This window comes from Podarcis raffonei, chromosome 9, assembly GCF_027172205.1.
Source record: "Podarcis raffonei isolate rPodRaf1 chromosome 9, rPodRaf1.pri, whole genome shotgun sequence".
Taxonomy (NCBI): domain Eukaryota; kingdom Metazoa; phylum Chordata; class Lepidosauria; order Squamata; family Lacertidae; genus Podarcis; species Podarcis raffonei.
In genome coordinates this window covers 62,538,772-62,566,318 of record NC_070610.1, presented here as the reverse complement: position 1 = coordinate 62,566,318, position 27,547 = coordinate 62,538,772, and the positions used below count along the sequence as shown (strand labels likewise).

The window sequence follows — 27,547 nt, the reverse complement described above, 5'->3', positions numbered from 1 at the left end:
CATAATCTTCTCTCTCAAGAAAGCACCCACAATCTCACATCTCCATGCCATCACATCTATCTATATATAAATAATCAAGCTCACTTTCCCTTCATTTCTGCTGTCTCCATCTTGAAGATTTAAAGGCAGATTTCTGTGGATTTAAGGGCTCCTTTAAACTCTTGCCTAGGACTTGGCAACCCAGAAGAAACCTTCAAGTCGAGGATCTCGGGCAGCCAACTGCCGTCACGCGGCTGCACCGTGAGGGGCTGCGGAGGCCTCTGAGCGGGCGGAATTCGCCAGCTGAATTTATTGAGTGCTCTTGGGGCAAACCGCGAGCACATGCAAGTGTGTGCGCGCGCGTGTGCGTGTGTGTACCTATATGTGCACGCGCGTCTGAGTGCGCATATATATGCGTGTATGTATTTTGTGTGTGTGTGTATTTGTATTTGTTTCTCTCTCTGTATAATGCATATATCCCGTCACATGTAGGACACGAAGAGCCATGGTGGATAAATATCTAAATAAATAAACAAACAACCAACCAACAAAAAGCCGGAGAGAAAGAGAGGAATGCTGGGAAAAACGAAGGAAACTCAGTGAGGTCATCACTAGGCGCCGCTTTGGGGTACAATCCTCCCTTTCTTTCTCTCTTTTCTCAACGCCCCCTCCCCCCCCCGCTCCATCCTCCCGGCTCGCCTCTCTCTCTCGCCTTTCTCTCCCCTCCGTCTCTATCGTTCGCCTTGCCGAGCTCGCTGACTGAGGCCGGGCTTCGCCGTCATTGTCGCCGCCGCTGCCGCCGCCGTCATCTACAGCCCGCTCTTTTTTTTTTTTCCTCCTTCCCCTCCCTTTTTGCCGTCGCCGCTGGCCGGTGTCGGCGCTCTGGAAAGGCTCGCGCGCCTCCTCGGAGCGGGGGCGGGGTAAGGAACAAACACCCGGTGTTGTTGTGAGGGGGGAGGGAGGGAGGGAGGGAGGAAGGAAGAGGGTGGGGGGCGGTGGCGCCGGCCCCCTTTTCCTCCCCCCTCTCCCCGTCTTTTGTTTGCCTCACAGGCTATTTGCTCCACGGAGGGAGGGAGAGAGCGAGGTGGTTTGTGAGGAACTGTGCATTAATCTGGGGCGGAATGTCTTCCTCATCCTTCCCAGGCGACAAAAGTGGCATTTTTTTCCCCTTCTCGCGAGGGAAGATGGTGGAAGGCAGGACGACTATTGTGTGGGGAGATGGGGGGGGGGGAGAAGGAGAGGCCGGGATTTGGAGGGCCGAGGGACAGGGGGGCGTTGGGATGTGTGTGTGTGCCGACTCTCGGAGCCTAAACCCCCGAGGCATTGGGGGGCCGGGTGTGTGTGTGTGGAGGGATTGAGGCCGGCCGGATTATGGAGGCAGAAGGAAGCGCTGCCGGGCGAGTGTTTATTTAGAATGGAGGTTGTACCTCTCTTTTGAAAGCTCTACCTCTCTTTCAAATGGGAACCAGTGAAGGCGGTGAAGATCCTGTGTGAGTGTCTGGAGGCGGTTGGAGGATGGATGGGGGCTAATAGGTTGAGGTAGAATCCTGACAAGACAGAAGTACTGTTTTGGGGGACAGGGGGCGAGCAGGTGTGGAGGACTCCCTGGTCCTGAATGGGGTAACTGTGCCCCTGAAGGTGCGCAGCCTGGGAGTCATTTTGGACTCACAGCTGTCCATGGAGGTGCTGGTCAATTCTGTAGCCAGGGCAGCTGTTTACCAGCTCCATCTGGTACACAGGCTGAGACCCTACCTGCCCGCGGACTGTCTCACCAGAGTGGTGCATCTCCCACTTGGACTACTGCAATGCACTCTACGTGGGGCTGCCTTTGAAGGTGACCCAGAAACTGCAACTAATCCAGAATGTGGCAGCTAGACTGCTGTCTGGGAGTGGCCACCGAGACAACATAACACCGGTCCTGAAAGACCTGCATTGGCTCCCAGTACATTTCCGGGCACAATTCAGTGTTGGTGCTGACCTTTAAAGCCCTAAACGGCCTCGGTCCAGTATACCCGAAGGAGCTTCTCCACCCCTATCATTCAGCCTGAACACTGAGGTCCAGCTCCGAGGACCCTCTGGCGGTTCCCTCGCTGCAAGAAGCAAAGCTACAGGAACCAGGCAGAGGGCCTTCTCAGTAGTGGCACCCGCCCTGTGGAACGCCCTCCCATCAGATGTCAAAGAAATAAACAACTATCAGACTTTTAGAAGACAACTGAAGGCAGCCCTGTTTAGGGAAGTTTTTAATATTTGATGAATCATTGTATTTTAATATTCTGCTGGAAGCTACCCAGAGTGGCTGGGGAAACCCAGCCAGATGGGCGGGGTATAAATAATAATAAATTAAGATATTCCCTGTTCCCCCCACTCCTCCCCACGCTCACTCTTTCTGTCGCTCTGATGTTGCCGTGTGAGCAGGTTGCTAAAATAAATGTCAATGTGTGTGGAAGCTTGAAGAGATTTTGCATGACTTTGCATTTGCTTCTATCACTAGTGAGCAGCTCTCAGACATTGATGCTTTGGTTGAGATTCATGCATTGCAAACCGGGGGGGTTGGACTAGATGACCTTTGGGGGTCCCTTTCAGGCAGATTGAAACCTCAGCCTGATAAAACATGAGGAAATCGCAATATAAAAGTGCCCTGAGATCTACGGGTGTAGGACGGTATACAAATATAATACATTTAACAAATAATAAATTTAATAAATAATAATTTTAAAAAAAACATAAGTGCCCTAAAACTGCCTCACAGCTGGAATCCAGCATTTTAAAGTCAGTACAGACTAGGACGTTTTCCATTTGTTTTGTTTGAATGCTGTATGTGTTAGGGAGGATGTTGCCTATCTGTTGAGAAGCAGCTTAATATTGGTTTAGGACTCTAACTCTTTTCAGTAGGCACCCTTAGCTGTGTCCTGTAGCTGTGGTTCTTTCACAAAAAATAACTTTATGCTAATTCTGTGATACCACGCAGTACTTTGGTCTCTGCTTGGAATATGCGGATAACAAGCTATTGACTCTACCCAGTTGTAGACCCAGTTTATTGGTATTCCAAGAAGCTGAGGATGATGAGACAGCAGGGCTGATGATTAGAATGAATGGTGGAAGATTCATAAATAATATGACTGAATACAAGTAAGAGTTCATTTTCAGTCATTCTTCATTGTGGTGATGAAAGTGAAAAATACTGACTTTTCCATCACCATTGTGTTTTCTTAATGCCATCCAGTAGTGATTTTTTATTGGGGGGGTGTAGACACTGGGTTGCAAAAACTGGAACCCTTGAAGGCCCGCTGTGATCAGTTTGCTTGCACATTTCAGTTATAAAGTTGCTTGCGTATGTGCTGACTTGGATACCATAGATTTGACGTAGTTTGAAATAGATGGGACTAGAACAACTTGAAGACAGTACCACTCTTTGCAGGATTGAGGCCTACCACATGTTCTAGTGATCATTGCCCTTCCTAGTTACTAAAATTTGTCTGGGCTGGGCTGGAACTATGGATCTCAGATGCGGTCACCTTTAGAAACCAAATTTAGACCTAAATGTGGGATAGTTACTTTCCAGTTACCTGCCATTAATGAACAAGATGCTGGAGTGTTTGATGGTTTTTCAACTCTAGGTAATATTAGATGATGCTGATGATCTGTTTCAGGCTGATTTCGAAACAGCCTTGATTGACCTGGTGGATTACTTGCATTGGAGAATGGATTGAAGGGGTGGAGAGTCCAGTCCTATGTGTTATTGACCTCTCAGTGTCTTTTAGTGCTATTGGCCTTGGTATTTTCTGAACTATCAGTATGGGTTGGGCTGAGGAGGCGCGGTGTTACTGTGGCTTCAGTCTTTTTTGGAGGATAAGTCTCAGAAACTGATGCTAGGGGAGCTTCCACTCTGCTTTATACAGTGGTACCTTGGTTTAAGAACTTAATTCGTTCTGGAGGTCCGTTCTTAACCTGAAACTGTTCTTAATCTGAAGCACCACTTTAGCTAACGGGGCCTCCCACTGCCGCTGCGCCGCCACTGCGCAATTTCTGTTCTCATCCTGAAGCAAAGTTCTTAACCTGAGGTACTATTTCTGAGTTAGGAGAGTCTGTAACCTGAAGCATCTGTAACCCGAAGCATCTGTAACCCGAGGTACCACTGTAGGTGTTTTGATTTGTGAACTTTGCCTCGCTGCCCGTTGAGTGTGTTCCATTTGTAAATTGAGTTCCCCGCTGCTATGGGAAAGCATGCCTTGGTTTAAGAATGCTTTGGTTTAAGAATGGACTTCTGGAATGGATTAAGTTAGTAAACCAAGGTACCACTGTATCTGTTAACATATGTGGTGCCTTATAATGAATATGTCTAGTGTAGCATCTTGATTCTCACACATTTAACATCTGCATGAAACCACTGGGGAAAGTGTCCTGGAGGTTTGGGCTAAAGTGTCATCACTATGCAGTTGACACTCTACCTCCATATGATTTCCATCTATTCATTCCATGGAGGTTATGGAACTTCTTGCCTCACTGTCTGGAAGTGGTTTAGAGCTGGATAAGAGTGAATAGGCTGGGGCTTAATGCAGACAAGGAAATACTGTGGGGTGGTAAACAGAGTTCTCTGGATGGAAGATTGCCGTTGTTAGATAGGCTTGCACTCCCCTGAATGAAGTATGGAGTTGGGGAGTTTTGGACTCAGCACTAAATGGGTAAGTTCAGGTGGCAGGAGTGGCCAGCTGTTTTTTACCAATTTAGTCTGGTGTGCCAACTTTGACCCTATTTAGAGAGGAGAGACCTTGTCTTAGTGAACCATTCACAAGTGATAACCAAGCTGGACTACTGTAAAGCATTCTGTATGGGCCTGCCTTTAAAGATGATTCAGAAACGTCAGTTTGCAGAAAATGCAACATACTGAGTATTGGTGAGGGCTGGTTGGTCAGAATGTGGTAAACCTATGATCCAGTTCAAAGTGCTGGTATTTAATTTATGCATTTATATCCCATCTTTTTCTCCAATGAGCTCAAGGTGGTGTGCATTGTTCTCTCCCTCGTCAATTAATCCCCACAACAACCCTATGAGGTCAGTGTCTGGCCCAAGATCACCCAGTGAACTTCATGCCCAAGTGGGGATCTGAAGTCTAGTCTCCTGGGTTCTAATCCGAGACTCGAAGCACTGCACACCACCCTGGCTCTCTTAAGGCCTTAAATGGTTTGTGGTCAGGTAATCTTCAATACTGAAATAATCTTCAGTATTGGACTGCTTGTATCAGGGTCTTTACTTGTGTGCCCATTTGTGAAAGCAAATAAGCAGGTGGGCACAAGGGATAGGGACTTTGCGACAGTGGCCCAACACCTGTGGAACCCTGCTTCCATGGAAATACATAAACCACCTTCACTTTTTGCAGACCTTTGTTTAGTAAAGTTATTTTTACGGTGTGTTATGGTGGGGGTTTTTAAGTTTCTATTTTTATTGATACAAAGATATATGAAAGTTCATACCCAATACAAAATATCTTTTTATAATACACCAGAATAGAAGAAATACTTTAAAAGTCTAATCTAAAAGGAAACAGAATGAGAAAGGAGAAGAAAGTAGGGGGAAAGGAGAGAGTGGGGTGTGTGTGTGAAAAAAAGGTTAAAAGACTCCCAGTGTTCTGTCCTTCATCTAAATATTGTATAGTATTCATTCATTAACATCCAACTATGCTATTTTCTGTAAGCCAATATTTTGTCAATCTTCAAATCCAGATATTACAAGTTCATTTTCTCATTCATGCAAAATATCCATAAGAAATTTCCAATCCTTAATAAATGTCAATAATGATTTTTCTCCAATTAAACACGTTAACTTTGCTATCTCAGCTATGTCCAATAATTTTACTAACCATTTCTCTATAGCAGGTAGGTCTGTATCTTTCCATCTTTGTGCATATAACAATCTTACTTCTGTAATCATATATTAGAATAGTTTTCCATAGTCCCTTTTCAGTTGTGCATCTTATTAATTAACCCTAAAAGAAAAAGTTATGGCTTCAATTGAATATTAACCTTTAAAATCTGCTGTATACAGCAGGTGTTTTATGGTTTTAAAGTTACTACTGATTATATCTTGTGAATCTACATGTTGGAAATAATCTTGAGGGGGGTTGACCTTAAAAGGTAGCCTACAAATATTTTAGAAAGGTAAGTAATCATAGTATCCTGTGTTCCCATGCTTGTCATAGAATAGGGAAATCGTCTTCTGTAGCCTGCATGGAAATGCAGGGTATTAATTGCTTAACAGGTGTGGATTGCCTTCTGCCAAACAGGCTGGTAGAGAAAGCGAAATCCATCCATTCTCTGCCAACCCACTCACGTACCTTGGTCACAGCCGACCAGGGTGGTGACTGAAGCATATGTGGCACACATTGTATAGTAGAAAGGCACAGGTGAGAGCACATAATCATGCCTGCCATATGGCAGCAATTGTGACGAATAAAATATATATGCCCCCTTCCATTGCATCATCAAGTAACCATCCTGCAGAGCTTTTCCAAGGTGAAAATATCAAAAACCCTCAGAGGCTTGTTGTGATAAATTTGTAAGGCATATTAAGGGAAATATTGCCAATTAATATAACTCTGGGGGAGGTTCCAGATCGCCAGCTAATCAAGTTCTATGGGATCCTTTCAAGTTCTTGTGGACAAGGCACTTGAAGGTGTTTGGCCAGCTTCGTGTGCTCTTGATCCTTGCCCATTATGACTTACGAAAGCTAAATGGAGAGATTGACTTGGGGGGGGGGGGATGTCCAAGAAGATGTTAAATCTTCCCTTCTGAAGGTGTGTGAGAGATCCACCAAGGTGCATGAGAGATCATGGGCAAGGTACTGGAGATAGTGTTCAAAATTAGCCATGTACCAGGTCTGTTTTGTGACCGGGAATTGTCTGTGAGCAATTTGAGAAGTCTTGTGGCCATGTATGCGACTGAGATTCAAGGTTAAAACCGCAGGTGCTGAGGGCGTGGGAGAAGAAATGCCTCCCTGCCCAACTCCAAAGTAAAATCTCTGGCTGTTGCCTTCCAACTCCAAGTGCACTTTGCCTTGCTTCCCCTGCCCTCCCCAAAATGAGATCGCTGCTGCAAAATGAAAGCGCTGTAGATCACTGGTAGCCAGGCATGCTTGGAGTATCCTGATCACCTGAACCCATTTGAATCTGGTTTCAGTCCCAGTATTACCGTAGATTCTGGCGTGTTAGGCGACTGGGCCTATAAGATGACTCCCCAAATTGGCAGTGCCAATTTGGGGTTTCGTCTTATAAGCCCAGTCTTATACGCTGGGCGAGAGGAAGCTGCCCAGTGCGGAGCCCGCCGCTCACTGCGGCATCGGCTTCGGCAGTCTCTGCGCCGAGAGGAAGCCGCCTGGCGCGGCGCGGAGCCCACCGCCCGCTGCTGCATCGTCGGCAGCTTCAGCAGCCTCTGAAGCAGCAAGCGGGAGGTGGTCTCTGCGCCAGGAGGAAGCCACCTGGCACCCACTGCTGCCTCGGAGTTAGTACCCGGCGTATAAGACGACCCCCAACTTTTTAACCTCTTTTCCGGGGTTAAAAAGTCGTCTTATACGCCGGATCAATGACACAGCCAAGAGGAGTGTGAACTTGCTGATTCTTCTTTAGTTCTTGACAGCTTTCAGTATCATTGACTGGTATCCTCCTGGTGTGGCTTTGTGAGTTGGAACTTAGAGGTATGGTGTTATTGTGGTTCCCCTCCTACCTGCAGGACTGTTTCTAGAAAGTGGCATTGGGTGACTACTGCCTGACTACCTGGCACCTGCACCATGGTTTATTGGAAGGTTCCATCTTGTCCTCATGCTTGTTAACATCTATATCGGCAATGGGAAACCTTTTTGACAGGGTGCCTGTCTGCCAAAATCCCTTTCCCCCCAATTTCAGCTGGATCTCCCTCCTATTTTCTTTTATGTCCAATCTTTCTTTGATCTTTAAAGAGAGAGGGGGAGACTCCCAAAGGCTTTTGAGAGTTTTGCAGAAGGCTTTGGGAGTCTCCCACTGCTTTTTACGACCACAGCAAGGCCCCTTTAAGATTATAATGTCAGCCTTACTACTATGAACTCCTCACTTAGGCTCCGTCACCTCTGTTTGGAGTCTCCAGACCACACAACGACTGCCACCTTTATTCCCTCAGGAGTTCTAATTCCGATAATTTTCTGCACAAGGCAGCAGTCACCGCAGCTAAAGTGAAGCACCTTTAACCCATCCTTTCTGCTGCTGGGGAAGGGGGCAGAGATTTAAGGATGGAATTTACCTCGATTGGATCATTTCCCCCTGTATAGGAGTGAGATGGGATGAGGTGAGGAAGATCCAGCCTATTCAGACTTCCTCCCAAGCTCCCTTTAAAGAAGTAGGGAGGCACTGAAACAGCACTTTGAAGATAAGCATTTTAATATAATAGCTATGCCTCCAGTGGCAAAGTGCCATTTGAATCAAACTTCCTTTTCTTTGAAGGATGGGGGAGGCTGGTTCAAACAGTGCTCTGCTTCTCCTTTAAGCAGGTGTAGAAAGAGGGGGAAAGTAATGAGTGGAGATTTATTCCTGCCACCTAGACTGCTCAGCCATTGCAGCCTGTGTCACTAGCAGATGCATGGCTAGGCATGGTTTGGGAATAACAGCCTGGTGAGCCTAGTTGACCCACAGACTGAAGATTCCTCACTCTGATCTATATGAAGTATCTGAGTGAGGTCATCCAGGGATCTGGGGCACAGCATTATCAATGTGTGGATGAATCCCAGCTCTAGTTCTTCTTTTTCATCAGAATTGTTGGAGGCTGTACAGGTTAGCTTGGAGGCACTAGTGAGTTGCTTAAGAGCCGTCATGTGTCTTGGAAGTAAGTAGATGACCTGTTCTAGACAGGATTGCACTTTCCTTGAAGTAGCAGGTTTGAAGTCTGGGGATACTCTTAGAACCAGCAGCATCACTTGATGCTGAGATGGTATCAGTGGAATAGCACTTCTTTTTCCAACTGTGGAAACCTGCCAAAGCCCAGAGTAGAGATAACTGTGATTGTTCCTTTTCTGTGCTGGCACTCTGGTTATGGAACTCCCCCAGGTCAGAAATGTGGTTGATGTCTACATTGGCAATAGCTGGAGATACATTTGTTCACTAAGGCATTTGGGAGTAGTTAATCAGTGTTGCTCATTTATAATTGGAGACTGCTTTCTCCTCTTTTGTACATGGCCTAACTTTTTACTGTGTGTTTTATAGTTTCAATAAATCTTAAGGTTTATAGATGTAAACTACCCTGAGGTTATTCATGACCCAAGACAGTATAGAAATTTATTGAATGAATGAATGCCTACAAATAAGGATCTTCCATTGTATTTTCTTGCTCTATCATGTATCTCCCACCTCACCCTTTGGGTTTTCTTTTCTTTTTATATCTCTAGCTACTCTTGATTTATATGGTGCTATCGTAAGCCCAAGGGATTTTAAATTGAACTCCATAATCTGTGACAGAAGTGGAAGGCCAATCATGAGTCTGCTTAACCTGGACCGCTTTCGCTTTGAAAGGAAGTCATGTGTGGAGGAAGAGAGTGCCCCTTCCCCTGGCCTTTCTGCAGATCAGGAGGAGGCTTCTTCTACTTCTTTGGATGCAGTAGATAAGGATACCACATGTTCTCCTCCTTCAAAAGATGGTGCTGCATCTGTTGGTGAAGAAAATGACAATGTTCCTGATCACATTAGTAAACCAGCCACCCCAGCATCTGATGTGTCTGAGAAAACTGGTGAGTTCTCATATATGTGATTTATAAATGAAGGGAAAGTCTATATACAACCAGCTTTGATTTAGTCTACAGTACTCGTGCTGATAGCTTAGTGTTTGATCTTCACTCATACAGCTGAATGAAGTTTTGATAGCAATGTGGCGGCTGTATCTTGTTATATCTTTTACAACTCTAATTTCTAGAGCATTCTTTGAATTCCTCTGGTTATGTGCAGAGTATTCCTGTGGTTGACTAGACATTCAATTTCTCTGGTATCAAATATCATGTTCTCAAAAGCATTTAGGAAATCTGGGTTAATTAAGAACTTGCAAGAAAATCCCATAGGGCTTGACCCTCATAACTTAACATTCAAACTGCTTTGCCAACATTCTGATCCATTGAAGTTGTTTTGGTAGGAAAACAAAGCAGGCAGTCCTTTGATATTTTCTACATGCGAACATAAGCATTCACTGTTGCTATTACTACTGTACAATGGCTTTTGAAAGCCATTTTTATTGGTCAGTGATAATGTCGTCTCTCCCATCTCCCATTCCCTGAGCAGAGGGTACCACATTAAGAGCAATGTATGGTTGTATAGATACTTGCTTAGTCCTGTGCTAAGGAAAGAAATCTAATCAAGATGAAAAGCTTTTCTACTCCTCCCCAAAATATGAGAGAAAACTTTAGCTAGAGGTTAATATTAACATGGGATAATAAGCTGTTGCATATAACAGACAATTTTCACGTTTATAGGTAAAGTATGCACTTAAGCTGCTTTTTTTAATGCAGTAGATCTTTTTGAAAAAGGAAACTTAGAAATGGATTTAAATCTGTCTCCATAGAAACTGCACAAATAGAGATGGTGTGGCCCAGTGCCTAATCTGTCTTAGAAGAAACTGGTCTGCTAGTATATGGTAAAAAAAATACGAGGCGAGCAACAAATACAATGGGGGAAGAGAATAAAAGCCAATGAGGAGCAATATATTAAATGGTTTTATTAACTGAATTAGTTCACCACATCTATCCCTTGTAACCCTTAGCTATTATCTCTCTCCCTTCCCCCCCAAAATTGCAAAAATCTAGCTTGTAAACTCTTTTGGGGAGGGGGTGCTTTATTTATAAAGAAATAAAATGATTATTTTTTATGGATGAGTGGGAACATTTCCCCACCAAATGTAGAATGAGTTTGTTATGGGAATTACTTCAAGTGTCCATAGGTAATAATTGTATAGTCATATACATATCATTGCTTTTGCTGAGTCAGGGTGGGTTTTTTTTTGTTCAATGGGAACAACTGTGTCTGCTCAACATTTGTTAGTGAGGTATCATCCAGCTTATTCCTTGGAATGAGCTGTTGTAGTAATAAGGCTTCAGAGAGCTATGACACACATTATGCAGTGACAAACCAAAGCTTTCCAGTGACTTTGTGTGGGTGATTCTGTCTCTGCTTAATAGTCTCTGCTTAATAACAAGCATTTTGCCCATGAACACATCCCCTTCTCTCATGGCATTCATTAATGAAATGTGGAATCTTGTAACTAACTATAATTTATTGGTTTTGTTTGAACCAGGAAATTATGGTTGCTAAACTTCAGGAAAAAAGCCAGAAACTTAAACTAACTTGAAGATTTTAATTTTTATTCACACATTCATATCCCACTTCTTAAAAATAATTTGTTATGGACAGCACAGGTAACGATCGATTCATGCGTGTCTGAATAAAATGCAACTGAACCTGGAAGTGACTAAAAAATGTCACTAAACACATCGCTAAAAGGGTGTGGCATGGCATAACGGGGCAGGGCGCTCTTATGCGTGCTCCGCTGACAAACGTGGGGGCTGGAAATGGAACCTCAGTGCAAAATGATCATTGACTGTCTAACAGGGCAGCTTAATTTGGAATGTTCACACTAAATTTAGTCTGTGGACTGTATCTCAATGATACAGCAGTATAGCTCAGTGACAAAGCAAACTCTTCTGAATGTAGAAGGTCTTGAGCTCCAGTTGCCACAACTTCACCTCAGATTGTGGGTCTTGGGGCTGGAAATACTTCTGTCTCAGTCCTTGGAAAGCTGCTGCCAGACAGAGTACGCAGTACTCTCAACCAATTATTTTAGGCTAGATAGACTATAAATAAAATGCCATGGAAGTAATGGTCCAAGTGCCGTAATATCCCTGAATTTAAAGCAAACAAGCTAAGTAGAAATCAGAATGTCAGTTGTGCTATGGTGATAAGAGCAATGGAAAGTTTGTCTCTGTACTGTGGACAGATGAAGCAAATAACAATGTATGGACATGCAAAAATAGCTATGGCTTTGGGATTAAGAGCAAGCTGCAAGAATGTTTGCTTCACCCCTTGTGCTGTCTTGTGCAGCTCTATTCCCTATTCTCTATCCTGAATCAGTACGATATCTGACTGTTGCTTGACCCTGATGAGTTTAATATGTCTCTAATTAGGCTTGGTGATGGTCATATGAAGCATTAAATATTGGTGGGGGGGGAGCATGGGGTGGTGTCGTCTGATTACTGTAGTATCCTGGTTTTACTTTTAAACAGAGCAGGTGTGTGAGCTGCATTTTTCTAATTCAAAATCTACTGCTAAGTTGCAAGTTATTTCTTGATATTTTTTCGGGGGGGGGGGTCATCCCCCTACTCCAATAAATATATCTAGTACTAAGATCCTGTTACCATATGGCAGTACAATTTTACTACGGCGGTGGGGGGCATGCCACAGCACCCAGTTTCAAAGTTTACTTTTCCAGTGTCAGTCACTTGCTCGGGGTTATAAAAGCTCAAGATTTATTGAAGTTTCCATCAAACACCTCTCAAGCACTTTCAGATTATTTAAAATTTATTTCCAGTAAACTTCTGTCAGGCAGCAATCCTATTTTGCAGCTGCTGTTCTCCTGTGTGTGCTGCTGTCTTTCTCATTTTGCCTTCATGCCTCCAGGGTCAGAATGCTTTAGCCCTGAAATGGAGCCATGGATGGAACCATAATCTTTTCACTTTTGCCCCTACCTGCTTTTAGGGCTGTTAGCTGTTTCAAGCAAGAGCATAGCAGAACACAGAAGCCCCTTCTTTCCACTTGATGCCAGAAGACCTGTGCAGGCCACACTGTAGTTCTGAGCCTACATAAGGCTGTGATTTTAGCCCATGTGTGTTCACACTTTTCTCAGCAGCCATTGAGTTTGGAGACATGCTGAGTTTTAAGGATGCCACAACTTGAAACAGATCTTCAATTAACCACCCAACTATACCACCTTTAACACACACGTTTTCAAGGCAGTAGAAAAACTCATTAACTTAAATTACATAATTCTTAGACTAAACGTGCACCCAAAGCACATTTCTAATTAATTTGGTGTAATCAGCATGGCCACTTCTGATGATACCTCAGTCATAGTAAGACTTGTACTCTTGTTTTTCTGTAACATGTGTCTTTTTTATCCTTTAAAATGCTTTGACAGATGATTCCAGTGTTCCAGAAACCCCTGAAGCAAAAAGGACAACACAATCATCTTTTTTTAAGTGTCAGAAAGATGTTATTGAATTGTCATCAGAAAGTGAAGAAGAAGTGGCACCAAAATACTCCCGTATAAAGCAATTTGCTGCTCCCAGGAAGGATGTGATTATTATGTAAGTCTTAGTAATGCCTGTTTATTTATACATATAAATTCCCTTATTGATACTCATAAATTGATATTAAGTCCATATTTCTGATTACTACTTTCTTACAAGCAAATATTTGCCGGGGCGGGGCAGTTCGGTATAAAAAACAATAAAGCTTGTTATCATTAACTCCATGAGAGCTCCTAAATAGGTTTCATTTCATTGCATGTTTAATTTGTATACCGCCTTTCTATATTACTATACACAAGGCAGTTTACAAGCCAAAGAAGCAACAAAATATACAAAATCTATTTTACGACTGTCTGATCCAACGCATATGTCATAATAAGAAATATGGCTTAAAATAAACAGCTTTATCAAACAGCATGAAACTATTAATCCCATGGTCATGGGTTTGAGCCCCACATTGGGCCAAAGAGTCCTGTGTCGCACAGGGTTGTACTAGATGATTCTTGAGAGCCAGATGACACTGGAGAGCCAGTGTGGTGTAGTGGTTAAGAGCAGTGGACTCGTAATCTGGTGAATCGGGTTCGCGTCTCCGCTCCTCCACATGCAGCTGCTGGGTGACCTTGGGCTAGTCACACTTCTCTGAAGTCTCTCAGCCCCACTCACCTCACAGAGTGTTTGTTGTGGGGGAGGAAGGGAAAGGAGATTGTTAGCCTCTTTGAGACTCCTTAGGAAAGCGGGATATCAAATCCAAACTCTTCTTCTTGTGGTCCCTTCCGACTCTGTGATTCTATTCTATTCTATTCTATAATAAAGCAATATTCAGTATTCCATTAGAATCTAATAGTGCACAATAAAATTGACTCTCAAAATACCAGCAAATAATTAAACAGAAATTCACTCTCAACAATAACAATAAATCCTTACTAAATTATGATCAATAAAAATTACAGTACTTAAAAATACCACAATCCAGTTTAAAAGAATTAAGCAACAAGGTTACATAACTTGTAAAATGATTAATCCCTCCCCACCCCACCAGCTCCTCTCTTTCTAATTGCTTTGCTGATCTTCAAGCCATGACCTGGGGGCAAGGAAGCTGTTGGACAGATGAACTTGATTGAGGATGGAGGAGGAGGGTCTTTTGCCCTTCTTCACACTTCTAGCCAGAGGAGCTGGCAGGGCACTGAGGTAGCTGTTTAAACGAGATGGAGTAGCAGGTGTTATGACTACTCACATCTCCATGCCTCTCTTGGGAGCAACCACGTATAAGGTGGCCTTACAGGTTACTATGACATTGAGAATTCTGGTGCCTTGGAACTGAAGGCCTGAGGGAAGGCAGTAGTGGGCAGGATGGACTGATAAGTAAATCAATCAATCCATCAAGGTTTTTGCCCTGTAACTCACTCCTAGGTTAGAACTATCCACTGAAGAAAATGAATGTTCATAGTAAGTCCAAAATTCATTCCATTTTCACCAAGTTTACCATTTCGTTAGCCAAAGACTGTAGGCCCAAGAACATATATTATTTACTTATTAAATTGGTATGCCAGCATTGATCTCAGGGCAGTTCACAGCATAAAAATACAAGAAAACAAAACACATAATAAAAACATAAATAAAACAATCACCCCCTCGTACACCAGCGTAATGACAAACTGCCCACTCAAAAGGGTTGGTTGGATTGTAATATAATGATCTTAGGTACTGCTACATTACTATTTAACATATACAGTGGTACCTCGGGTATGCTTCAGGTTGCATACGCTTCAGGTTACAGACTCCGCTAACCCAGAAATATTACCTCGGGTTAAGAACTTTGCTTCAGGATGAGAACAGAAATCGTGCTCCGGCGGCAAAACGGCAGCAGCAGGAGGCCCCATTAGCTAAAGTGGTGCTTCAGGTTAAGAACAGTTTCAGGTTAAGAACGGACTTCCGGAACAAATTAAGTTCTTAACCCGAGGTATCACTGTATTCAATAAAGTCCATAGAGTTAAAAAGAAGTGAATCTCAGTTATTGAAACAAGCATTATTTCTTTTAAAATCTCTCCTGATTATAGATGCATTCCTCCTTCAATCTGAATTTTAAATGCATCTGTTGTTTTTAACTATGAAAAATAATTCTTGGTATCATTAAATAAATTCTCAAAAAATACTTTTTTATATGATACATGGAGCATTTTTTATTGTTTCCATAGAGCTTTGTTTAATTATGTACTTACTTTTTATGATCTTTAATTACACAGCATCTTCAAGAAAAAGATATTATAAATGACAACAACTTGATAATTAGATGAGCATTTTAACATGCCCTCAGGCATTCGGTTTTATAAAAAGATTTGGGAGATAATGTATTATGAGTTAAGTTTTCAAATAAATGAATGGAGTTTTGAAACTACTTTTTATCTCTTGTAATTAATGCATTTAATTCCTTTTCCCAAGGCAACGCTAAGGCAAATTAACAAGTGTTTAACACCTCTTGAAAAGGGCTGCTTCATTTCACTGTGGTCAGGTGTTGCGGTTCAGAATCAACTTCCTAGCTGAGTGTGTAAACTAGATGGTATTCGATAAGGCCTTATTTCTCTTTGTTAATAATTCTGTTATTGCTCAAGTGTACTTGAGTGACTCCTGTAAAGTATTTGCTGTGCTCATGAGATAGAGAAAACGAACTTCTCAGTCAATAACTAGGCCTTCCTAGCGTGTTCAGAACCTTTTTTTTGTTGAACAAAGGAACTAACCTAATCTTTGTAAATAGCCAGTCACTTATGGCCATTAAGTGGAGCCACTTACGGAAGCATTAGGTGCTTCCAGTCCACATAATTATTGTCAGCCCACAGAAGCATCTCTTTTGTTGATCAGAGTCTGCTCAGTCTATGCAGGGTAGCCAGTGTGATGCTGTTGATCTCCCAGTTTCCATTAGCCCTGACCAAACTTGGTCAAGGATGATGGGAATTATAGTCTATAACAACATCTGGTCAATACCACATTGGATATTCCTGTACAACCACTTTTGTGTGTGTGACAGATGCATATACATATTGTCTAGGAATTCTTGTATCAACTGTGCTGTACAACTTATGTGATTTTTAAGAGCTTCGCTGTGTACCTATGAAATCTTATAAGCTATCCACACACTCTCTTGAGTAGATGTAACCTTAAAAGTCAGTAGGGTTGGAATACAGAAACATTGGCACAGAACAATGTAGAATATAGGTAAATTAGTTTTGACAATATTTTTGAGATTTCTTAGATGCAACTCAGAATGTTCAGGGATGGGTAATGTTGCATGGGGTAACTGGCAATTTTCTTGAAAGCTACTTTGACATCAGAAAGGCATAATCTTAGAAAATTAGGTTTCACCTTCTTACAGAGAAAATGTTGCATCTGCTGCAGCAGAATACTCCAGAGAGGAATGCAGATAAATTCCCTAGACAGAAACGTAGCCTATAAACAGCTCCTGTGTTGGGTAAGTTTTTATGATAAGGCTAGAGCTAATTGCTTGCTTTCCCAAGGCTCTTGACAGGGCAGCTGGTTTTAAAAGTTAGATTCCAAAGGAGTAGCCCTATCAGTCTTTTTGCAGTAAAAAACAATGAAGAGTGTTGTGCACCTTAAAGACCAGTTTTAAGATGGTATACCCATTCAGAGATTACAGTTCACTCAATCAGATGTGTCCATGAAATCCTATAAATTTGCTGTTATTCCTACCAGTGCTACTGTGTTTATATATTTATAGAAAATGCAATACTACGGTGCTTGACTAAAATGATGTAAATTTTTTTACCATACACGACAGCTCAGAGCCTTCAGATAGTGAAGAGGATGAAGACAAGCCATCAAAATCTGTTAAGGAAAATGAAGAAGAGGAGGAAGAGGAGGAGGATCTGAACTATTGCAAACTCCAAACACTAAAGGAACTCTTTCCACAAAAAAGTGACCAAGAGTTATTACAAGTACAGTAATATACTTTTGAATTGTTAGCTAATTTGAAAGGAGCACCAGTCATAAAATATTGTGAAGAATGAATTACAATATTTAGTCTTAAAGCAGTGTCAGTGTACACTTGGAAGTGAGCTACTTACTCTCACCTTCTCGCTCATTCTCTCACACACTGTGACTCAGGGAGTTCTGTTTTCAAATCTTGCATTTGCTGTGAACAGAGTAGGTGATCTTGGATAGGCAACTCTTCTATATATAGTAGCCTGAGAACTTAGTCTCTTATACTATCTACCTTTCATGAGTTCATTCGTTTTAGTATGTATACTCTTGCCATTTTGTCCTATAAAGTGTGATTCCCCCCCCCCCCCAGGGCACATAAAAATGATTAGAATAGCTTGAGTAAATGTTATTTAAGTAGAAGCTTAAAGGCTTGCTGAGGTGGTCCATGGAAAGCTCTTTGAAACTCATAGCAGCATATAATCATTAAATAGTGCCAGTGAAAGAATTGTAGAGTGGGCATGCAGAATGTAGCAGCTTCCTGAGAATCTCTGCTTTCCCTCTTAAACAAGTTTTTGACCCATTGTGACTGTCATGATGCAGTTGAAATAATGGGGCAATGTCTCCTAACAGCTCAGAAGGCAAATGGATTTCCAGTGGACTACAGTGTATTGCATAACTCCTCTCCCTTTATCAGTAGCAAGTTTTCCCAATTTGCATAAATTGTATGGATTGCAGAACTCATATTTTTTGGGGTGGACAATTTGAATACAGAAGAACTTTCAAAAACCATGCATAGGATTTCACTGTAAATTCTTCAGAATATAATTGAAATTCCTCTAATTTTAATAAAGAAATGTTTGTTGACTTTTTTCTCCTTTCTCTCTTTCTCTCTCTCTAGCTGATATCATCAACTGCTACAATGGATGAAGCTATAGCTGAAGGCTTGAAGTTGAATGAGGAAGGTAAGAAGTACTGGTACTTTCTGTTAATAGTTTCCAAGCAGTTTTTTACCTTTAGCATTAGTTTTTTACCTTTAACACTTCAGCATTGGCTGGCACAGAAAATGCTATGCAATTCCTTTTTGTTTTAACCACTCTAAATAATTTGATGTCATCTGCAAATACGGACGCCCAACTAGTTACCCTTAACCCTAGATTATTTATGATCAAGTTGCAAAGCACTGGTGCCCATACCATCTTTGCCCATACCCATCTTTGGGGACCTAACTGTCTAAGGCCCTTCATTGCTGATTCATAAATTCAGATATAATTCCATCTACAAAGCATTTCTATGCCTAATTTTGCATATGTTCACATGAATATTGGTTAAGTTCCATTTTGTGTACTCCATTTGCTTCATATTATCAGGATCAGTTTGAAGGCTAGGTATTGGCAAATGCAGTGGTGATCTCACTTGTGATAGCATACAGATAAGTTGGTATCATCTGTGGAAGTCAGTTCTACTGATGTTAAGGGAACTTGCAACACACTCTTGCACATATTAACTCAGAAGTAAGAATTAACTACATAGTATGGTCTTGGATTTTGGCTACAAGTTATTTCAACTGTACATCTCTTGCATGTCTCAAAATGGCATTTCTTTCCTTGTTTGTTTTTGCTCCTTGGCTTCCCCTTCCATCCAATTTTCATTTTTTTAAAAACTGAAATTTTACATCTTTTTATAGCCTCTCAAATGTATATCTTTTTTAACAGCAAACTTTTGTGAAAAACATTTCGGCTAGTCGTCCTGTGTATAAAATAATAGACATGAAGAAACATGCCTGAACATAAGGGCATGGTTCCTTTGATTCTGAGCAAGTTTTAAAAGAAGGAGGAATTTCTGAACATCTGCTATTTTTTTTTTGTCTCAGTGGGTTTGTTGGTGTGTGTGTTTGGTGGATGGGTGGGAGAGAAAAAACTGGCAAAATTTTATTTATTTTATTTCTTATGAACTGCCAACTCATAACAAAAATGTTAGTATACAATAAAATTTCTACATTTTTTACTGTTTGGTTAATTTGAAGTAAAAAACAGTTTTTGGTTTTGATTAAAGGGCATTTAGATTAATTGCTAAGCAACAAAGTGCTTTGATACTGGACTGCAAGAAGTTGCCAATTTTTTTAAAATCCCCTTTTTAATTTCAAAAGGCAGCTCTCGCAAAAGGAAACTTGAGGAAAGTGCCAACGTTGGTACTGAAGATGAGGATGACCAAAATACGAAAAAGAAAAAGCTTGATCCTGTAAGTAGCTGGTTGTAACTTCCTTTACATACAGAACCCTAAATTAGCACTCATTGAGTAAACACCTTGTCAAGATTTTCCATGTGTGCTCAGTTCCTGAGCTAATTATTTGTAAGATGAGTCATACACTGAAATTTCTGTATTTAATGCATGACTTGGTAGCCACATGTCCGAGTTAGTCCACCGGGGGGAAATCACAGACGTTTGGGCAGCTCCAACTCCTCTAAGCCATTTTGTGTGGCCTCTTGACCGCTTTCTTTCTAAATACACAGATGAAATTTTCAAACCTTAAGTGTGCTGAAAAAAATCTTGGTGAAGACATTAATCCATATCTGGCTACAATAAGTGCAGCTGATGAATCTGGAGGTTTAGCTGTATCTGCTACACCAGGGATAGGGAACTTTTTTTTCAGTCTGAGGGCCATGTTACTTTATGGGCAGCCTGCCAGGGGCCACATTCTGGTTAATTGAGGAAAAGTGAGCAGTGCAACAAGGGGAAATTTTTAACATTTGTACAGTAGGCAATGTCCGACAAACACTCACACACTCTTCTCTATTCTCTACCTAGGCAAGTAAAAGGCATTATCAGATTTGAAGGACTTTTCCAACCACACAAACACTTGAAGGAATGTGTGAAGCAGGACTAGTCAAGGGGGGGGGGTGAGGTTGGGGCAGAGTTGTGAAGGACAGTTAGAAAGGCTTGCAGGGGGCTGCCTTTGGCCCCCATGCCTAAGGTTTCTCACCCATGGACCACACACAATTGTGGTTCCTTCAAGTTACCTTTTTCATTCAGTGGGCAAGTGTGTTGTCTAGTTAGTGGCGTAAGGTAAGTCTAAAATAAATGAATCTTTTCTGAACTGTAGTTGCAGAGTCCTGAGAATCAATGGGAAAAGCGTGAAAATCTAGTAAGCAAACTGCACAAAGAATTTCCCAGCTTGGATAAAGAGGTATGTTAAATTCAGCCAAAAATGTGTTGTATATAACCCTCATACAAAAATTAGTCCACGTTCTAGTTACTGTTATTAGCTCTCTTCCCTTTGCATAGGAATTTGGAATTGCGTAAAAGAGATTAAGTGACTTGATCATGTCAAAGTGCCTGCCAGTCAGCCAGCCGTGTACTTTTTTTTTTAGGATACTCCATTCCATTCTCCCTCATTCCCAGTTTTCCATTATCCTCCCACCCTTCAGACACTCAGTGCTCATCAACCCTCCCTTAAAGCCAGTGATGGCCAAACTTGGCCCTCCAGCTGTTTTGGGACTGCAGTTCCCATCATCCCTGACCACTGGTCCTGAGGGCCAAGTTTAGCCATCACTGCTTTAAGCTTTTCTAAAGTCTTGTACCTCTGCCAACATTGGGATTACCCCAAGCCTGCTAAAACCTCCTTCTTCTACATGAATGGTATCATATTGGCTACATAAGGGTAGACACTTGGAGATTGGATTTATTGTTAGTATATATAATAGCATGTGTAATAATTGAGCAATTTAGGAATAGATTAAGCAGTCAATCCACATTATGAGCTAGAATAGACAGTTACTATTACAGTAGAAGATAGTGTAAAGAAATAATGTGAGGCATTCTTGAATTTGGAGCTAGTATACTTTTGCTAATTTTTGATCTGGAGTACTTTCAGCTTTAATTATTGGATAAAATGTAAGGGTAAGGAGCAGTTTTGCACTGGGCAGTAGTAGCTGCAGTGTATATTGTATGTTCTCATAGTTGCTGTAAATGAGAAGGTTCCTTGATTGTCTTCTTTGTTTTAATCTGCATAGATGTTTGTCTAGTTGTGATAATACATTGATATTCATTCTGTGACTACATAGGATTTCTATTGACTTTTTCTTAAATAGGAGCTGAGAGATGTACTTCGGGAACACAACTGGATATTTCAGGAAGCTTTCGAATCTTTAAAAGTATTCATGGAAGATCATGAGGGTAAAGAGTATTTTGTTTTCACACACACACACACACACACACACACACACACACACACCCATACCCATATAGGCTTTATCCATCCCAAGGAGTTTACATGTCCTGTTGTAAGTAATATGTGAAATATTTTTAAATGGAAAAAATGACCATGTCAGACGCTGATATAAGAATATAGCTTTTACTATCAATGATTCTGTGATGGAGTAAAAGTTGAGGAACACTAAGTGATGAAAGGCTTGAGTGACAACTGTGGAGCCATTGTGGGCAGAAGTATTGCAATGTATTTTCAATCCTGCAATCTCTTACGATTTGGTGAGAGCCTTGTGGATGCATGCCTAAGGTCTTCCTAGACCAGGCGTCCCCACACTTGGCCCGCCAGATATTTTGGGGCTGCAATTCCCATCATCCCTGACCACGGGTCCTGTTAGGTAGGGATGATGGGAGTTGTAGTCCCAAAACATGTGGAGGGCCGAGTTTGGGGATGCCTGTCCTAGACAGACTTCAGAAATTGCTGTTCCTGCTTGCAGACTCTCACTCATGTCAAGCAACACTCTGAAATGTTCTCTGACTTACCAGGAGAGACTTCAGGAGAGGCTTTAGTGACGGAGGTTCTGCTATGCAACGAAGAGCCCAAAATGATATGAGCAGAAGCAACTTAGCATTGCTCTCTGTCCCTGCCATTCTTTCTGTTTCTTTCCTTTTCTTCATGTTTTCCTCCCCAACTAGGGATCTAAGATTGGGAAGGGTCACAGCTCAATGGCAGCACACATGCTTTTCATATAGAAGGTCCCAGATTCAATTCCTGGCATCTTCAGGTAGGGAATAAAAAAGATTCCTGTCTGAAACTCTGGAGGGCTGCTGCTAGCCAGTGTAGACTGTACTGAGCTATATGGACCAGTGGTCTGACTTACTATCAGGCAGCAACCTTTGTCCCTAAGAGTGGAGCTGCAGTGTAAGCATTCTGCATATTTCAACTAGCCACCTTCATCCTGCATTAATGTACTGCTGCTATTACAATTAAAATATTTTAGATTGTAAACTGATGGAAGGAACCTGTGTGATTCTTTGTAGAATACTTAATAGAGACTGCCATACCACATTGTCAAGAAGGATGCAACATTTTTCACATCCTCCCTTTCTTGATTGTTACTAAGCTTTACTTCTGACATTCAGATGTACTGTTTCCTGAGCTTTCAAGTCAGTCTTGTTGGTGATCGCTGATGCCATTTAAGTAGACTTCCATATCCTTGCTAGAGAGCTGCCATATACTGCTGCTGCCACCAGCTTCTTCCCAGCCTTTTGGTTCTACCAACATATTCTCTGCTTGATTTTTTTTTTAAAAACAACACCATCAGCAGATCAAATTGCTAGAAAAGCAACAACAATGAAAATGACTGCAATTCGTTGTTTGTTCTAGAATATACTTTGCAGTTACCAGTTGAATGAGAGGGGGGGTTTTTTGTCTGATTTTGTGTTCAAAGCTGGTTATTTTAGTTTTGGGGGCATCTTCAAAAATAGTACAGTGATTTCATAATGACCTCTGCTTATTGACTTCTGCTCCATTTACACAATGGGGTTTTCCTCCTCTCCCCTTCAGACTCCTGTCCTCATAATAGTAGTAGTAGTAGTAGTAGTAGTAGTAGTAGTATAGCAGTAGTAGTCGTAGTCGTAGTAGTAGTAGTAATAATAATAATAATAATAATAATAATAATAGATTTATACCCCGCCCATCTGACTGGGTTTCCCCAGCCACTCTGGGCGACTTCCAACAAAATATTTTAAATACAATAAAACATCAAACATTGAAAACTTCCCTAAACAGGGCTGCCTTCAGGTGTCTTCAAGTCCGATATTTTTTTATTTTCTTGACATCTGATGGGAGGGCATTCCACAGGGCAGGCACCACTACTGAGAAGGCCCTCTGCCTGGTTCCCTGTAACCTCACTTCTCACTGTGAGGGAACCGCCAGAAGGCCCTCGGAGCTGGACCTCAGTGTTCAGGCTGAACGACGGGGGTGGAGACGCTCCTTTGGGTATACTGGACCAAGGACGTTTAGGGCTTTAAAGGTCAGCACCAACACTGAATTATGCCCGGAAATGTACTGGGAACCAATGTAGGTCTTTCAGGACTGGTGTTATGTGTTTTTGGCATGGGAAGCTGTGTAGGAAGGCTTGTGTGGGCAAGGGTACCTTCTGCTTGAGCTAGAAGACCTGCGATCCAAGCCCAAGTGATGCTTCCAAATAAATGTGTTTGCATTCCAAGCCTAGGCCGATATCCAGAAGGACCTAATATACATGCGCAAGTGCTTTCATGCATGTCTCTCCTCCCTGCTCTGTGTTAGAGGTAATTCCCAAAGTTCCCCTAGGACAGTTTTGGGAACCACAGTGATTTTCTCATGGCTCAGACCTTTGTAAATCGGATCACGTTTTATATAAGTAAAGTGTTTTGGTTTATAGTAATGCGCTTAAAATAGTAAATTTATGTACCAACTGAGAAAGTGTTTGGGAAAGAGACTAGGCTTGAGCATCTTGATTATAAGTGTCTGGAAGATCATGGCAAATAACAAGAGAAATACTGGAACAAATTCGTTTATTTTAAAATATTTCCTGCCTTTCTGCTTGTCACTGGCTGGTTGAATTATGTAAAATGTCAGTATCCTGGACCCTAATTGTTACCGCAGCTGCTGTGGCTGCTTCAGCTTCTGCATTTCTGCGGTAGCCATGGGAAGTGTGCTATATAACAACCAGAAATGGGTAGTACCAGATATTTTTTGTACTATGGGCGTGGGGTGTCCCTTCCCCTAAGCACTTGAACAATTTGAAACTGCTGGCTTATTCCAGCAGCAGGTGACTTAGGAATGTCCTGTGTTGAACAGTGATGTACAATGCCCCCTCAAGTTCTCACATGTTACTGCTGGTGTTCTGCTTGCTTCTCTTTTTAAAAGTTGCATTACTAACACTTCATTAAATAGAGGCGTAATATTTAAGGTACCTTATAAAATGATGAGCACCTTTAAAAGCTGAGGCCAGGATCCAAATACTTGCTTGTGTGAAAACAGGAACTTGTAGCAGCCTAGTAGAATTTTTCATTTGAGCAGCATACTTACACATCTTACTCTCCGTCATCCCCACAAACACACCATGTCACAAAGTCCTGTCATTTTTAAAAGCAATTTGCCATACGTGTAAGGAGCTGCTCTTTGAGAAGTACAAGTCGAAAAGCTTCCTATAGCTCACCATTTTTGGTATCCTGACCTTGCTACATTAGAACACACTACATTACCTATTATGGCATCTGCAAACAGACTCCTTTAACTTTTATTTTAAGTTTTGTGTGAACTGAATTAATTGCTGTGACTCCATGGTAGGTGTTCCACAAATACACATTACCAACTTTTATTTAGGAATGTATGTGCTTGTTATATTTGTAAGCCATCCATATAACGTGGTTCCCTAGGGTGATTTATAGACCTATTGGAAATAAAAAAGCAGCCCACAGTTTAAACAGTAAAAACAATTATAATTAATACAAATTAGAGCAGGGAATCCTAGAGAACCAGCTTAGACATAGCAGCTAAAACTATTTAAAACTGTCAAAAAGATAATTTGGTTCTAGAGTCTAAAAGAACCAGATAAAAGTAGCATTTGTAATTAAAAAGTCTAGAAGAACGAAAAGATAAGCCTCTCTAGGGACAGCATAAGAGGAGGTGAGCTGTCTGAAAAATACCCTTTTCAACTTCTGTTGTTAAATATAACAATGTACTGCTACTTGCATTCCGTTTACTTCTATTAAAAGTCTTTAATGTATACTTATACTGTAATAATAGGTGAAATAGCTAAACTGACTTCCCTATCAAGGCTAAAATACAAATCCCTTTTATTATGGAACTATTTACTGTTTTACAGTGAATTCTTCTAATATAATTGAATTATTTAAAAGTACAGAATTGCAAAAGGTTTTAAATAAGCAATACAGGCATGTTTTACTGTTGCTGAATGTGTTGTCATTACATTAAAACAGATTTGGGTACAAAATAACACTTCTTGCTTACAACTAACAACCGATGTCCTGTTCTGCAAGACATTAGTGAAAAGCAATGGCTGTTTAATGTCCTGATTTAACCAGTTAATATTTATTTAGAGCTTGAGAAGAAAATGTCTCTTACTCCACCTGTATGTGATACTAACAATAATATTTAAGCTTTTAAATAGGATTGTGCAATGTTCTGTTATGATTGTCAGATATCAGAGCAGCACAATGCAGTCATGGGAATAGTGCCAAATATTGGATAAAATGTTTTTGAGTAAGGAAATGGAAGCTTATTCCATAAAGTAGGCACTGGTTTTTTGCAGCTCTCTCCCCTCCCCTCATCATTACTGTCTTCTTGTAAGTTCTCTCTGTGTTGTTTTTTTAATGCATATACAGATACCCAATGCCCCTCCAAAAGTGAAGTTTCAAATGGAAAGGGGGTCTCCGTTAATAACAGCCATTATCGCCAGAATGACGCTAATGTGAAGCTCAAAGAGAAATCCTCCACACGAACTGAGAACGGCTTCAGAAAGAAAGATAAAAAGAAAAAAATCTGGAGTACTAAAAGGGACTCTCAAGATTTGGAGTACGAGTCTGCTTCGGAAGCTGGCAGCTCCCTTGATGAGGACTACGGTGGTAGTGATGATGTGATGGAGGATGGTTACAAAACTAAAATTCTTAGTTTCCTGCAAGATGCTTCACTGGGTGAACTCACTTTGATCCCCCAGTGCTCTCAGAAAAAGGCTCAGAAAATAGTAGAGCTCCGTCCCTTTAATAGTTGGGAAGCTCTGGTAAGTCTGCATTCATTCTTTAAAATATATATATATACAGCAGGTAATATAGTCAAGGATGCCTTAAATCCAAAAAGACATAGATGGGTGGCCTTTTCCTGATTAGGCTAAAACACTATGCTCATTCTAAGCCAATAGCATTTCAAATAGTGTCAGATGACCTAATTTTGAATGAATTAAGGGGTGATTTTCCTGAAAAACCCAAGCTGATTGGCTGGCTACACTGTCACTCACTCTTGAGCACCGAAACTTGGTTCATTTCACTGTAGAAGAAGAATTTAGAGCTTTCATTTGGGAAGCTGTTGTTTGCTAGCCTGTTCTGATCTGCTGCAGCCGAGAAACCATGCAGAAGGCAAGAATGTGGCAGAATTTCTGCTGCAACTACTTCAGAGAATCAGCAACCAACTTCCAGGGTTGCTCCATGATTGAAGATGCCAGGATGGATATTTTAAGCTTCACTGAAGAAACGGTTCCTTTGATGATTTTTCTGGTGGTTGTTCCTCCTTTTAAATCTTTATGCTCTGTCTTTTTAACACTGGTTTTATTAGCTGAGCAATGTGGCCATTTTATGGAGTGCTGTAGCTTACAGTTTTCAAAAGCAATGTCAGAAAACCTTAACATAGGAAAGGAAAGAATAAAACCTAGCTAATGGTGAGTACTTGGTACGGTTTCCCAGTCATTGGACTATTTATTTTTCAAATGTTTGCTATAATTGTGTGCTTCGAGCTATGTATGTTCCAGGAAAGTGAATAGCCTCTAGCCAGAGCAGTCTGATTTTGTGTTTGAAAATGCTAATAATTCAGAAGAAAAGTTGTGGAATTACAGTATTTTTAACTTTGTGATTTCTGTTTGATGTGGTTTTAGAGAAATAGTAGTAAATGGGCCCTTTTGACAGTTAGGTGTTGTACCGACTGTATTTTTAAAAGTAGTATTCTCAGGTGTGTGGGGGGGGAGTTGATGGGAATTGCATTTTTATGTATATGTTCAGTTTTGTTTTGTTTTGATTTTAAAAGACCACTATTATATATGCTGTGCACAGCATATATAATAGTGATCTTTTAAAATAATGGTGCATTTCATCATTAGTTCCTAGGATGACTTGTTCAAGTTTTCAAACTTTTATATTTTAAAGAGTGTACGCAAATTCACAGAAGTGCAGCTTTACTGAAATGCTGCTTCGGAGACTGTTTTGCCTGAAGCCTTTGCCTTTGAACAGAACATCTGTCTGTTCTGAAACATGTCGAGCTTCGCCGAGACAGATTCTTTGCAAAAGTAATTGCTAAAGGGCTGCCATCCTCCGAAATAGTTCCATACAATTAAGCTGTGTGGGCCTGTTTGTATTA

General features: G+C 41.3%; 1 protein-coding gene across 3 annotated transcripts in view; it reads left to right on the top strand.

Annotated features, from left to right (window-relative positions):
* Positions 1–587: 587 nt before the first annotated feature.
* The window catches only part of SMARCAD1 (SWI/SNF-related, matrix-associated actin-dependent regulator of chromatin, subfamily a, containing DEAD/H box 1), a 48,337-nt gene continuing 21,377 nt past the window's right edge, over positions 588–27,547 (top strand). The window contains exons 1-9 of one of the 3 annotated variants that reach the window (XM_053404053.1): positions 588–607; positions 9,382–9,720; positions 13,167–13,335; positions 17,069–17,225; positions 18,110–18,173; positions 19,358–19,449; positions 20,312–20,395; positions 21,300–21,384; positions 25,810–26,204. In XM_053404053.1, coding sequence (XP_053260028.1) covers positions 9,468–9,720; positions 13,167–13,335; positions 17,069–17,225; positions 18,110–18,173; positions 19,358–19,449; positions 20,312–20,395; positions 21,300–21,384; positions 25,810–26,204 — 1,299 coding nt within the window. In that variant the 5' untranslated portion in view covers positions 588–607; positions 9,382–9,467. Of the gene's footprint in view, positions 608–796; positions 900–9,381; positions 9,721–13,166; positions 13,336–17,068; positions 17,226–18,109; positions 18,174–19,357; positions 19,450–20,311; positions 20,396–21,299; positions 21,385–25,809; positions 26,205–26,269; positions 26,856–27,547 lie in introns of those variants that run through there. The other 2 variants (XM_053404052.1, XM_053404054.1) reach the window with 2 other exon arrangements.